The 15,505-nt window shown below is 44.9% G+C and overlaps 1 protein-coding gene across 3 annotated transcripts in view; it reads right to left on the bottom strand.

Moving 5' to 3' along the window:
* CDKL1 (cyclin dependent kinase like 1) overlaps positions 1-15,505 on the bottom strand; it is a 56,595-nt gene that overhangs the window by 22,578 nt on the left and 18,512 nt on the right. For all 3 annotated transcript variants that reach the window (XM_032405059.1, XM_032405057.1, XM_032405056.1), the window contains exon 3: positions 797-918. In XM_032405059.1, the coding sequence (XP_032260950.1) occupies positions 797-918 (122 nt within the window). The remainder of the gene's footprint in view (positions 1-796; positions 919-15,505) is intronic.

The following is a 15,505-nucleotide window of genomic DNA, read 5'->3' on the forward strand; positions in this document are numbered from 1 at the left end:
GACTCATCGGCAAGGCAGAACGAAGCCAGCATAGAGCAGAGTTGAGAGAGAAAAAAATCCACCAGCGATGGTGCTCTGCCTTTAAAACATCCAGCCAAGGAGGAGTGGGTGGGTGCCAAAACCAGCCTGCGCCCCACTCACTCTGGCAAGGGGCTACCTTCAACCAGAGGAAAGGGCACACACCCCCTTTTTTTTGCAGACAAAGGCTCTGCCTGCTCACCAAGCCTTCTTGTAATGCACACAAAGCAGCTGCCTGTGCTGCACAGGGATGTGTGACAAGATCATCAGAGCCTCCAGAATCTCCCCATCCTTCCCAGTCACGGCCACCGTCACAGTCCTTCATCTACGCTTGCCTCAGTGGGCTCTTGTCCCTTGTCACCAAGGAATTCCTGACCGATACAGCAGACCAGACGCCCGGATCGCTCCGGGTGAAACGCCACGTTTGTTCTAGCCTGAAACCTCCTCTTGGTTGCTGTCTTTGGACTCCTGCTTTCAATCTCCAAGTCCTTGCCCTTCCCTAATCAGGTGCCACTAACCAATAGCCTTCCTTCTCTTTCTCAGAGACACAGATAACATAACGAAGAAATCAAGTTCAGCCTAATTATGCTGCTGTTTCTTCGTGAACATGATGAGTTACGATCTCTTTCCCAACCTTTTCAGTAACCCTTCTGCTGTCGGGCCCAGCCGTGCAAACATGACCCGCTCTTGCCAGGTCTGCAAAAGGGCCACTGCTCATCTTCCCTCGCAAATCCCGGCGTGCGCTCCTGTGTTTGGTGCGTAAGGAATGATCACTCACCCCCTTTGGTGTCTGTCCAACTCGTGGAGAACCGTGTGGTCACAGTACTCAAACACCAGGTGAAGCTTCCGCTTCCTTCTGAAGACTTCGATAAGGTTCACGAGGTTCGGATGCTTTAGTTGCTGAAAAGACAAAAAAAACAAGGTTTGCTAGGCTGGGGCTGTGATGGATAGCTTTCTCTGATTCCGATTCAAGAAAAAGAGAGCAATTTGTCCTTTAGGAAGTTTCTTGTCCTGGGTTGAAGGAAACCACAAGCAGTATGATCTTACTTCTCTCAAGGAGCTCTTTGTTAGCAGCTTGTAAATGATTACAGCCTCACCCAGGTGGTTGGTGAAGGCAAAGAGAGAGATGAGAACTCTGGAAAAGAAAGGAGAATGAAAAATCCGGGGCAATTTCTAGTTAACGCAAACTCATCCTTTACGGCTCAGATCAAATGTCCCTGCCTAAAGAGGGGTCCCCGGATCTCCTCCCCAAGCTGGTTCAATGTCCCTGTACGTCTCATAGCTCCCCCGAAATAGGTCTCCTTGGCAATCCTCTGGAATTACCCAGCAATCGTTCTTTTGACTCTTCAACGTCCTCGGCTGTCAATAGATACAAGAGATATAAACCACTGAAAATAAGAATCATGACCTCAGGATTCTCTTGTTTCCTCAAAAGGATGTGGCTGTACCCCCAGCACAGGACCTTGCACATAATAGGCATTCGATAATTATTTGGGAATGAATGAGTAAATTGTGTTTCCTAGGTTGACGAAACATTTTAAAACAGAAGAATGAGGAAGACTCTCTAAGCTGATGTGCCTGAAGGTGTGTTATCTAGAGAAAAAGAGAAAAGGTCAGAATCAATGTTGTGTTGCCAAGGCTAAATCTTGTACTTAGCTTCCTGGACCCTTCTGTCCGTAATCCTATCAGAAACACGACAATTAGGCAAACGAATTATTGTGAAGAGTCAAAATGATTAAATTTCTTCAGGGCATGAAGGCCTTCCGACAGCCGTCTAAGAAACAAAAGAGGACGCCAGATGACATTACTGCTGCCCAATTCTAGCAGTCAAAGCAAAGCACGAGACACCCCCCACCCCAGATTCCACCCTGAAGAAGCCCAGGATGAAGGAGCCCAAGGGGAGGGAGGCCCAGGTGTCCTGGTTAAGCTCAGCCCCCAGCCGACCCCCACCTACATTCAGCTGCAAGAGTGAACCCAGGCAAGGCCAGCTGAAGGAACACTCCAGCAAGCCACGGAATTGTGAGAAATAAAACATCACTCTTGTTCGGAGCTACCGAGTGCGGGGGAGGTTACGCAGCCAAAGAGCCATAGATAACCTGTACTAGGTCGCAGGGGGACTTCTAGAAACTACGGATGCTTACACCCCATCTCCAGAGACCCTGAATTGGCCTTAAGTAGGGGCCAGGCATCTGGTTTTTTTCCTCAAAATTCTCCAGGTGATTCGATATGTAGCCAGAGGTACTGATCACAGACAAGCAGATAACTTCATAAGAGGTAAAAGGAGTTAGGAGAAAAAGAGAAGATGTTGAACGGCCTGCTGGATCACATTGGTGTGGGCATCAAGAAGAGAAGCAGCCAGCAAGGGAAATACAGAAGACAGCTATTTTCTCGTTTTCTTTGTAATAGCCCTCTGTGTCTTCAAGTCGTGGAATTCCTCCTCTACATACTACACTGGATGAAACAAATATAAAACGGCCACGATACTCTACAGGCTGTTAGTCACGTGGGGGCCTTGGAACAGGGCACTTGCAGCTACAAAACGCCACGTTTAGGGTAACATACCTGGAAACTTTTAGCCTGAGCTAACATTTTCCAGAATAGTAGGACAGATCTGACCACTGTCTTAAACCGAAGAATCGTGTCGGCTTCGATGTCTCAAACAGCGAACAACCAGTCTGAGGGGGCTAAGTGGCAGCATGAAGACAGAATTAGCAGAAAGCAGAGGTTTTCTTTCAGGCTCTGAAACAGTGCTATCCATAGGTCCAGACGTCAAATCTTAGATTATTTTTTAAAAAAATTTTTTTTAAGATTTTATTTATTTATTTGACAGAGAGAGACACAGCGAGAGAGGAAACACAAGCAGGGGGAGTAGGAGAGGGAGAAGCAGGCTTCCCACTGAGCAGGGAGCCCGATGTGAGGCTCAATCCCAGGACCCTGGGACCACGACCTGAGCCGAAGGCAGACGCTTAACGACTGAGCTACCCAGGCGCCCCCAAATCTTAGATTCTTTTAATTTTCCCCAAATCTTAATTCTTGTAATTTTCTTAGATTCTTTTCCATGTTCCCTATGTAGCTCCTCACTTATATCTCTAGCCAACCTTTTAAGCACAAGTACAACTCTACCAGTTGACTACCCGGACCTTCTCCAGATGCCAAGACTGGTGCCTCCACCCTGTCCCACCCTGTCCCATCCACACCCGCAGGGATCATTGCAAGGCACTGCTGCCTCAGGGTAAAACCCGAAAGCCCTCTCAACTTGGCCTCTGCTTCTGTCTCCACCCTCATGTCTCGTCTCATCACTGAATTTCTCTCACTCCCTTGAAGGCTCCCTCTCATCTCAGGACCTGTTCACCTGTCTCTCTGAAATACTCCCGTCATCCAGATGTCACCTTCTCTGTCCGGCCTCCTCCGCCTAACCCTGACACAGCTAGCACGATCTAGAACCCCAGTAGTGCTGGAATGCAAGCATGGGTACCCCATGAAAGGTGAAGGGCACCGTCACAATAGTATCCACTGAACCAAGCGGCACTGTGAATATGCTACCCCTTCTTTCTATGACTACGCACCTTTGGAAAACCTGAACCCTAGGAACTGTAAGATATTCTATTCAAGTAACATGTGAGATTCTTTCCAGTTTGTGGCTGTTGTAAGTAAAGGTGTTGATGAACCACTTCCTCGCTGGTTGACCTTAACTTTGAAGCATGTCGGGCGTCCACTTCCATCTGTGGGAGCAGGAGGAGGGCTGCGGTGAGCGTGCCACATAGAGGGTGCTCAAGAGTGTCGCGCACATAGTGACCTCTCCGTGAAGGATAACTGCTAATATCATTATTGGGAGCTAGAGCTATTTTTATTCAGGATGATTTTCTCTATTCAGTGTATTCAACAAATATTTATTTATTTTAATGCATAAGATAAAGTCCTAAGGATATAGAAACAAATAAAGCCAGTCCTCCCCTACCCTCATGAGTTTAGAACCTAAGAGGGATAGTAGATAATTGAACAAATAATTACAGATATGATAAATGTCACAAAAAACAAGGTAAAGGGTGCCCAGTTTGCGGATGGTGGGTGGTCCAGGGACGATCTCCTTGAGGAAGTTAGGTAGGCACCATCTAGAAGCACCAGAAATACAACTTTATGGCTCTAGAGATGGCTAAATTGCTTTTCAAAAGGATCATACATATTTACAGCTCTGTCAGGAGCAAGAGAATGCTTTTTACCATCCCACAGCCAGCTCTGAGGTTCATATAGACATTTAAGGTTGGTGATGTAGATCGTCAAATTGCTTCCAGCAATACGGGTCACATGACTTTTAAACCACTTGTCTCGGGGTGCCTGGGTGGCTCAGTCGGTTACGCGGCTGCCTTCGGCTCAGGTCATGATCCCAGGGTCCTGGGATCGAGCCCCGCATCGGGCTCTCTGCTCAGCGGGAAGCCTGCTTCTCCCTCTCCCTCTGCCCCTGCTTGTGTTCCTGCTCTTGCTGTCTCTCTCTCTGTCAAATAAATAAATAAAATCTTTAAAAAAAAAAAAAACCACTTGTCTCTCCTAACCCCCTCCACGAGATAACTTGTATATCATTGAAAATGGCCGATAACTTACTTCTCCACTTATTTTCAGGACAAATTTAATTTAGAAAAATTGATCACTAAGACTAAATTCTAATTAGGACTTATAAATATTAAATCATATATACTTTAAATTATTAACTGTCTCTAGGTTGCCAGGATTCTGGGTGACTAGAACACATTCCAGAGCAGCAGATATCTGGAAGTCATTCCCAGCTAATGTTCATTTATTCAACAAAGATCTACAGAGCACCTGCTCTGCTTCAGGCACTGCTCTAGGCACTCGAGGCACATTGGTAAATGGGACAGAAGACCCAGGCATTACACAAAGAAGTGGCATGAAGAGCTCTGCATATAGATGAGGGTACCTCAGAGAAACCATCCCTGAGGAAGTGGCCTTGAGTTGAGTCCTGGAGGGTGAGAAAGGTCTGAACAGACCAAGGTCAGAAGTGGTGGCAGAGGCGGATTTCCAGGCAGAGAACTGGCCCTGGCCAGAATGGGATTTAGGCTATTTAAGGAACTGAAAGACAGTGTGGCTTGAGGGTCAAGTGCATGGAACTGAGGCCAGTTTGACAGTCAGAAGCTGAGTCCTGTGGGACCTTGAGGGCCATGCTAAGAAATTTACACTTTATCCCAAGTGTAATGGGAAGCTACTGGAAAGAATTTTAGCAAGATGTGATATGATAATACCATTAGGTTATTTATTTATTTTAAATATTTTATTTATTTGTCAGAAAGAGTGAGCACACAAGCAGGGGGATTGGCAGGCAGAGGGAGAAGCAGGCTCCCCACTGAGCAGGGATCCCGATGTGGGACTCGATCCCAGGACCCTGGGATCATAACCTGAGCCGGAGGCAGACGCTTAACCGACTGAGCCACCCGGGCATCCCCCATTTGGGTTTTTTAAAGCTCACTACAGGGGCTGGATACAGAATGGCTTGGAGGAGGCAATATGGTGAGAGGAGACCAGGGCAGAGCCCGCGGACAGCTGAGAGACAATGGTGGCTCGAACCAGGCAGAGGCAGGGAGATGGTGAGAAAGGCACTGTTGGGAGATGTATTTTATTATTAGAATATTCAGGATGTGGTGATGGACCGGAGGTGAGGGATAAGGGAGAGGGAGGTGTTAAGAATGACCAGAGGTTTGTATAACGGGGCAGATGGTGGTGCCATCACTGAGGGGAGGAGCAGGTTTTGGGGGGACGAAACTACTGTTTTGGGCAGATTGGGCTGGTGGGGACTCTGAGATGCCAAAGGAGAGTTGTCAGGTTGGCTGGAGTTGGAGCTGAAGATAAAAGCTGGGGAGTCAGCATGGGTGTAAGTGAAGCCATGGGGAGATGTGATTTCCCAGTAGAGCAAGTGAGAAAGGAAGAGGCCCATGGAACCTCAGCACTAGAGGTATGGTGAGGAGGAACCAGAGCAGAAAGAAGAAAGTCCCTCTAGATAAGAGAGAAGACAGCAGAGCATGAGGGATGGGCATATCATGGAAGGAGGAAGTGGCCCTGGTGACGGAGGCTGCTGGAAGGTCAAGCGGGGAGAGGCCTAAGGGGCACCCTGTGGGCTTCCCTAGGCGGCCGTGTGAGCACTTTGGAAGCAGGGTCAGTGCAGGACTGAGACCAGGAGCCAGGTCCTATGGATCTAGCATCTCAACCTTCTCCGACGCTCTCTGTTGACATCCCCGTATCTCGGGGCAGGACTCAGAGAGACACCTCTAGTCAGTCCTGAAACCAGTTTGCAATTGGTAGCCTGGAGGGTTTGATAACAGCTCCAGTATTGTGAAAGTTTGTATTCACAAGGATTTGGATACTTCTACTTCAATACTGAATGGGCTTCTTTAGGGACATACAGAGGAATTAGATGAGGAGATGGGTGGACAGTCCATTGACATGTTTATTATACATACAAGTAATTTTAATAAAACAGGTTAAATTGCCACATCTACAATGATGTAGTTCAAGGCTCTTTTAATTATAATTCCTTCCTGTTTATGAGTGGATGAAAGCCAAAGCCTCAGGCCTGGTCTGATTTGTCGGCATTATGATTTGTGCTGGCCCAATCTTGAGGATCTCAGTGGTTCTTAGCAGTCCGGCCCCACCAGCCGTTAGTTATTCCATATGTAGAAGGCTGGCCTGCTCAGACTCGGATCTAGTTTCTCATGGATAAAGTCGCCACCTTTGTTGATGCTATTTTATTTTGGCTTCCCTTTTATTTTTCTCTCTGTTTTGAACACTGGCATTTCATAATATGCTGCGAAGAGAAGCATTTTCTCTGCCATTGAAAAAAGGACTCCATTTTTGTCAGCTGCATTTAACCTGACCTTTACTTGGTTTCCCCCACAGAGCAGAGAATGCTACGTATCCTTCTTGGTCAGCTTCCTCCGTCTCGTCATTCGCCCTGTGTCTACACCGACCACCCATCTGTTGTGATAAGCACAGTCTTCTACATCCTCCAAGGTCAAATGCTTGGCCACAGCACTTTGAAGAATTTTGTACTAGTTGCCAACATTTCAGATCAGGAAATATTACCTTAAAACCCTGGTTACCAGGATTCTCTTGAAAATGCTGCAGATCTAGCAATATGGGGCCTGCACACGGTGGCATCAGTGAGCTAGGGCCAAGACACAGCTGTTCCCTGTAGATAAGGCCCGTGTGCTTAGTTAACTGCAGTCCCCACCACTCCCTACCACTCCCCGACACTAAGGCCAAGTGAAAGCTGTCCTTTCTCATCACTCTTGCATGATTAGTTTTCTTATCCGAGAAGTAAAAGTGAGATAAAAGTAGAAAAATGTACACACAATAGAAATGACTGCAGGGGCACCTGGTGGCTCAGTCAGTTAAGCGTCTGCCTTGGCTCAGGTCATGATCTCAGGGTCCTGGGATCGAGCCCCACACCACACCAGAGCTGCTCTGCAGGGGGTCTGCTTCTCCCTCTCTCTTGCTCCTTCCCCCACTCGTGCTCTCTCTCAAAAAAATAAATGGATAAGATCTAAAAAAAAAAAAAAAGAAGAAGAAGAAGTGAAATGACTGCTTATTTCAAGGCAAATAAGAAAAAGTATATGTATTTGCAGAAGTGAAGCATTTCCCCCGCACCTGTCTGGCCCTTGCAGGTAGCGGGTTTGTGACCTCTACCCTACCCTAGTCCTCAGGGGTCACATGTTTCTGGATCAACCAGTATACAGACCGTGATATCCATGGTCTCTCCTACCCTTCAAGTTTTCAAGGATTCTTTTTTTTTTTTTAATAAAGTTTATCTTTAACATTCTTTTTTAAAAATATTTTATTTATTTATTTATTTATTTAGATAGAGAGCACAAGCAGGGGGAGCGGCAGGCAGAGATAGAGCGAGAAGCAGGCTCCCTGCTGAGCAGAGAGCCCGATGCAGGACTCGATCCCAGGACCCTGAGGTCATGACCTGAGCGGAAGGCAGACGCTTAACCAACTGAGCCACCCAGGCGCCCTGGTTTTCAAGGATTCTTATTCTTTGCGGGGCAACTGGGGGGATATGTATCCTGTCTGTGCTTCAGACAAAAGCAACAGACTATTTTCTCCATGATCATATCCTGTTTTCCTTTCAAAATCATTCTTTTCCCATAACTGTGATAAATAATAAAAGAAGAGGGATTAAATTTTAGAAAGCAGGAGCTGTTTTAGTAAGATGTTTTTTACAGGCCATTACAATTCTTGAACTTGACTCTAGGTCTTAGTTACCTAGACACATTTGCAGAAATCTCTTATCAGTTAACATTCACACAGAATGGAAAAAATTGATGCCCCCCTTTTATAATAATTAACCCTTAATACTTCCCAGGGATTCCCAGATCAGCATATTATGACCCTGTCAAGCATGTGAGATCCAGCAAGGTTGGGAGCTTGTCCAAACTAAGAAGAGAAAGAATTGAATTCTTCATATTTCCTATCACTCTTCCCTTCCCCTGTGATGAATGCTCTCAAATACATCATGAAACTCAACGTGAGTTAACAGCAGATGTACCCAATTTGCTTTTGATTCAGAAAGAAGCTCTAAATTTCACCTTAACCCCATTTAAGAACTTTCAAAGTATAGATACGGTCCTGATAAAATAATGCCACTGAAGAATTCATATCATAAAAAGTCAGTTCAGGGGCACCTGGGTGGCTCAGTCGGTTGGGCGTCTGCCTTCAGCTTAGGTTGTGATCCCGGACTCCTGGGATCGAGTCCCTCGTCGGGCTCCCTGCTCGGCGGGGAGTCTGCCTCTCCCTCCGATCCTCACCCCACTCCTGTACTTTCTCTCCCTCCAATAAATAAATAAATAAAATATTTAAAAAAAAATTTTTTAAAGGTCAGTTCTAAAAATAATATGTAGATATAAGGCAATTCCAATCAGAATCCAAAAGGATATTTTTTTTTTAACTAGATAAAATGCCTTTTATGTTCATACAGAACTGTAACTGTTTTAAAACTGCCAAGGAAAAAACCAGTTGGGGCAACTAGCTTTACCAGATGGCAAAATTTTCAATAAAGTGCCTATAATCATCAGCAGCAGCAGCATCATGACCAGGCCAGCAGGCTATTGACAAGGAAATGAACAAACAGAAGCAGTACAGTCTAGAACTAAATCCATGTATTTAAGGGAAATTGACATATGACCAAGGTAGTACTTCAATACAATTGAAAACAATGTGCTTTATTTAAAATTGATTCTGGGAAAACTGATTACCCATTAGGAAAATGAGAACCATATCTTACCACCTTATATATAAGAATAATTTTCAGATATGTTAAAAATTTTAGTATAAAATACTATAAATACTAGAAAAAATTTTAGGAGAAACTTTCTATGACTTTAGGATGGAAGAAAGCATCCTAAAAAACAAGAGCTCTAGAAGAAAAAAGACAAGATAGGCAAGTTTGGCCACAGAAGAATAAAATAATGTTGGGAAGATGACAAAAGTTCTGGAGCCACAGGGGCGCCTGGGTGGCTCAGGTGGTTAAGCAGCCAGCTCTTGGTTTCGGCTTAAGTCATGATCTCATGGGTGGTGGGATTGAACCCCATGCTTGGCTCCACACTCAGCAGGGAGTCTGCTTGAGGATTCTCTCCCTCTGCCCCTTCCCCATCGTGCGCATGCACTCTTGCTCTCTCTCTAAAGTAAATAAATAATCTTTAAAAAAAGTTCTGGAGCTGCATGGTGGTGATGGTTGCACACCAATGTGAATGCCCTTAATGTCACTGAAGTATATATATATATATATATATATATATATATGTATATATATACACTTAAAGATAGGTAAAATGGTAACATTTATGTTATGTGTATTTTACCTTAATAAAAAAAATAAAATAATGTTGGTTTGGTAAAAAACGAAAAACAAAAACACTAGAAACAATGTCAAAAGACAAATAATTGGCAGGGAAATATTTGTTACAACAAATAAAGGGCTACAGCCCTACTATTACAAAGACACTTCATGTACTATGAAGAAAAAGACACCGTAGTGGGAAAATGGGCAAAAGATATAAGCAGGTAGTACACAGAAGAGGAAATATAAATGATCCAGAGATATGAAAAGACACTCAATCTCACTAGTAGTCAGAGAAAGGCAAATCAGAGCAAGAATGTGAAGCGACTCTTTTTCCTAATGGACAGACATTTCACAAATTGGTAACATCCAGTGTTGCCAAGGATATAGAGAAATGGATCTTCTTACACTTGGCTGGTTAGACTTTTAGGGAAAGTTACTAGCAGTATTTATTAAAACAACGCACCCAAAAAACATGGGCCAAAGATCTGAGCAGACACCTCACCAAAGAAGAGATACAGATGGGAAATACAGGGTGATGGGTATTGAGGAGGGCACGTGTTGTGATGAGCACTGGGTGTTATACGTAACTAATGAATCATTGAACACTATGTCAAAAACTAATGATGTACTATACAGAGGTTAACTGAACATAATAAAAAAAATAAAAAAACAGATGGGAAATAAACATGAAAAGATGATCAACATATTTTTTCACTAGGGAACTGCAAATTACAGAAACAACGAGATACTGTTACATACCTATTAGAATAGCTAAAACCCAAAAACAGCTGATGACACCAAACACTGATGATGATACTGAGTAACAGGAACGCATTCACTGCTGGTGGGAATGCAAGATGGTGCAGCCACTCTGGAGGACAGTTTGGCAGTTTCTTACAAAGCTAAACATAGTTGTACCATATGATCCAGGATTCATACTCCTAGGTGTTTACCCAAATGATCTGAAAACTTATATCCACATAAAAACCTGCTCATGAACGTTTATAATGGCTTTATTTATAATCGCCAAAAATTGCAAGCAAACGGATTGTCTTCCTTTAGGCAAAAGGATAAAAGATTATGCTCCATCCATAGAATGGAATATTAATCAGTGATAAGAAGAAATGAGCTATCATGCCATGAGAAGACATGTATGAAATTTAAATGCATATTGTTAAGTGAAAGAAGCTAGTCTGAAAAGATGACATATTGTATGATTTCAATTATATGACACTCTGGAAAAAGCAAAACTGCGGGGACAGTAAAAAGGTCAGTGATTGCCAGGAGTTCAGAGACATGGGGGGGAAAAGGCACATGTGAAACAGGATTTTTAGGGCTGTGAAATTATTCTGCCTGATACTGTAATGGAGAATACGTGACATTATACATTTCTCAAAACCCACAGAATGTTACAGCGCAAAGAGTGAACCTTAATGTATCCAAATTAAAAAAAAAACAACATTTAGGAGGTTGGGGAATCCTCTGTTAGAAAGCAGAATGCGAGGGGCATCTGGGTGGCTCAGTCATTAAGCGTCTGCCTTGGGTTCAGGTCATGATCCCAGGGTCCTGGGATCGAGCCCCGCATCAGGCTCCCTGCTCAGCGGGAAGCCTGCTTCTCCCTCTCCCACTCCCCCTGCTTGTGTTCCCTCTCTCGCTGTGTCTCTCTCTGTCAAATAAATAAATAAAATCTTAAAAAAAAAAAAAAAAAGAAAGAAAGCAGAATGCGATAAAATACCTGACCAGTACTTCTCAAAACTATCATGGCCATTAAATACACAGAAAGTCTAAAATGGTCACAGGCAAGAGGAGCCGAGGGACACCGACAACTCAACATAATGTGGTATCCTAGATGGGATCCTGGCACAGAAAAAGGACATTATATAAAAACTAAGGAAATGTGAGTGAAGTACAGACTTTAATTAATGATAACATGTCATACTGGTTCATTAGTTATAACAAACGTACCATACTAATGTAAGATGCTAATAACAGGTGGAACTGGGCGCAGGGTATATGGGAACTCTCTGCACAATCTTCTCAATTTTTCTGTAAATCTAAAACTCTTCTAAAAAATAAAGTGCATTGAAACACACACACACAGCCCCCATCTTACCCAGCACACCACTTCTGGAAATATACCCTATATAAATAAAAGCACCACTGCATAAAGATATATGGACAAGGATATTTATTGCAGCATTGTTTGTAAAAGCAAAAAATTAGAAACAACACAAACATGCTTTGATAAAGAGGATGGCAAAATAAATTGTGGTACATTCAAAGCATGAAATATTGAATACTATGCAATTATTAAAAAGAACAAAATTAACAGAGATCTATCTACTGGCCCAATGACAATAATGTATTGTTGAACAAAGAAGGTAAGTTATGGGGAGAGTATGTGTTTTAATGAGCACTGGGTATAAGACTGATGAATCACAGACCTGTACCCCTGAAACAAATAATACATCATATTAATTAATTGAATTTAAATTTTAATTAAAAATACAAAAAAAGAAGGTCAGTTACTGAGTAACTTTATAAAAACATATGAAAATAGAAGCTACTGAGTAATTTTATTAAAAATATATAAAAAAGGGGGGGATGAGAGAAATAGGTGAAGGGGATTAGGAGGTACAAACTTCCAGTTATACAATAAGTAAGTCACAGAGATTAAAAGTACAGCATATGGAATATAGTTAATATTTTTTTTTTTTAATTTATCAGAGAGAGACACAGCGAGAGAGGGAACACAAGCAGGGCGAGTGGGAGAGGGAGAAGCAGGCTTCCCGCTGAGCAGGGAGCCCGATGCGCGGCTCGATCCCAGGACTCTGGGATCATGACCCAAGCTGAAGGCAGACGCTTAACGATTGAGCCACCCAGGTGCCCCTATAGTTAATATTTTAATTTTTTTTTAATTTATTTTTTACTGAGAGAGAGAGGGCGAGCGAGGGAGCGGAGGTGGGGGGCTGGAGAGGGGCACAGAGAGAGGGAAAGAATCTTCAGCAGACTCTACACTGAGTGCAATGACCCTGAGATCATGACCTGAGCCAAAATCAAGAGTCGGACACTTAACCGACTGAGCCACCCCGGCGCCCCTAGTCAATAAGATTGTAAGAACGCTGTGTGATGACTACACTTACTGTGGTGAGCAGTGAGTAACGTATGAAATTGATGAATCACACTACGTTGCACACCGGAAACTAATAAAACATTGTATGCCAACTATATTTCGACAATAAAAATTTTAAAAATATATATGAAAATAGAAAGTTTTTGAAAAACTATGAAAAAGTTCTATTTTCATGGATTCATTTTTAAATATATTATTATTCAAAAACATGCTGAGCCCTACGTCGTGCTGGACATTATTCTAAGCTCTGGGATTACAATACTTAACAGGGCTAACAGAAATCTCTGCTCTCAGGGAGCTTATGTTTGAGCATGCTGGCTGGTGATAAGTCTCATGGAAAGGTAGGGGGCACAGTAGCATGGCAGGGGGTGCAATTTACAACAGGGTGATCAGGGAAGACCTCACGCCAAAGGTGACAAATGAAAAAAGATCTGAAGAAGGTAAGAGCCATGGAGACGGCCAGAAAAATACCCCAGGCAGAAGGATCTACGGGTCCTAAGGGTCTCACATGGAACCCTGCCTGGAATGTTTGTGAACAGCAAGGAGGTCAGTGTCAGCCCATCTTTTAATCTAACCGTTGCCCAGCAAGCAGCTTCCAGGTGGATGCCCAACAGCCCCTCCTCTCAGCTGCACTGTGTGTCTTTTGCCTTCTGCCCCAGGGGGCTTCTGGGTGCTGAGGTCCAGGGAGCTGGTGGAGGATTCTAACTTGCAGGAGTTAGCACTCCAGGGGGTAACCCTGAAGCACGGCGGTGGCGGGGGGGGGGGGGGGGGGCGCAGGAAGTGGTGGGTAAATGCTCCTCTCTTCCGTCCTCAGGCTCCTTCAAGAGCCCTAGCATGTTGAGTCCCTGTTGTCCCCTGCGTTGCTTTTGCCTCCTTCCCTATTTCCTTCTCTCCTGTCCCTTACTCCAGCTCCCCGGTATCACTTCCCAAAATAAACTACTAGTGTGCGATCCCTTGTCTCAGACTTTACTTTAAAGGAGGTGCACAGCCTAAGACAATTGGTACCAGAAGTGGTCTTAGCTAGTGAATCTTCAGAATGGGATTCTGGAACCGGATCCATCACCAGGCAGATGGCAACCAGGACCCCACTGCTGGTGGTAAGTGAGGTGAGCGGAAGCCCTGGGGCGCTGCAGGGACGCAGTTAGGAAGGCTGTCGCCGGCCAGTCGCGTTTTGAACACGGTGTGGTTGGCTCACACAATAGCAGGGGCACGTGAGTCGTAGGGGAGTAGCCGGGCCAAGGGGCCAACGGTAATTACAGGGGTTATTGAGTGAGCTCCAGGTCGTTGAAGAAAGAAGAGAAAACGACGGGTTTGGGTGAGCCACCCGCACACTGTGAGAGAGGCCCCTGTGCAGTACTGAAGGAGACGCGGAGCTCCTCCAGACACAGGACAGACTGCTCAAGTCAGGCCTAGGACCTAAGAGTAGCAGAGATACAACGCAGACAATGGGTAGCTTCAAGAGGTCTCTTATGCCAAAGTCAGGGCTCTGGTGAGAAAAGAGAGGGGCTCTGAGATCTGGAATAGATACCTCTAGGGTAATGAGCCTGAGAATCCTAAACTCTCACATTTCCCTGAACCCCCTGGGCTGGGAGGAGCAGCTTCTGTGCTTCTGCCGTAGGTGAAACACTTAGTCTCATACAGAGACCCTGGAAATACCAGAAATATCACTGAGGCAGGTGTCTTCTGGGGAGGATGATGCGTGTCCTCCTTAGATCCTAACCCCACCTCCTCCCAGGGTCCAGAGACCTGTATAACTAGGACGACGTGGCAGTGTTCTCAAGCCAGGCAATGTGGCTCTCGCCCAGGAGGAAACACCTGACGGAATTACAAGCCCTGGCTCATGTGTACCAGCAGGAAGCTTGAGGGCCTTGGACCATGGCAGTGGTGACATGTAAGGCTGGAGAGGGGGAAATGCATTGACGTGGGAGTACTCTCCTGTGACTGACAAGGACCCCTGGACACAGTCTTTCCTTCCTCCACGAAAGCAGTAAGGAAGGCACGGGGAAGGAGGTCACTGGCATCTTTGCGAAGCTCAGTGCTGGCTGTCCTCTATAGGCTGGAGATGCTACACGGAATGCGGCTCTCTGGTTCCAGTTGGAGTGAGGCGATTCCCAAGTGGCTGAGACCAGGTGCTGACCATGGCGAGGTATACATAACTCCCATCACGGGAAGTGAGGCCAGATGCTTTATTTCCCAGAAACCCGTGCTGATGCACAGACAGGAACTCACTCACTGCGGAGTTCTCGTAGGTGGGACAGAAGAGCAGCCGGGTGGTGTGGTCCTTGTGTTACCGGAAGAAATGGAGAGATGGCAAGCAGAGGGTTGATGTTGCCTGTCAGGATGGAATAATGCAGTTTCTCACCCAGTTTCTAGATCTAAGGCAGTGTGTAGACCAAAGTGCTTTCGACTGACTCACCATGCTGAGGCATCCTGCAACGCCACCACAACTACTCCTCCATTCTTTCCCAAAGGGACCTGTGGCTATTCACCAGGGTGACTGGGGAAGG

Source organism: Phoca vitulina, unplaced genomic scaffold, assembly GCF_004348235.1.
Source record: "Phoca vitulina isolate PV1807 unplaced genomic scaffold, GSC_HSeal_1.0 scaffold7, whole genome shotgun sequence".
Taxonomy (NCBI): Eukaryota; Metazoa; Chordata; class Mammalia; order Carnivora; family Phocidae; genus Phoca; species Phoca vitulina.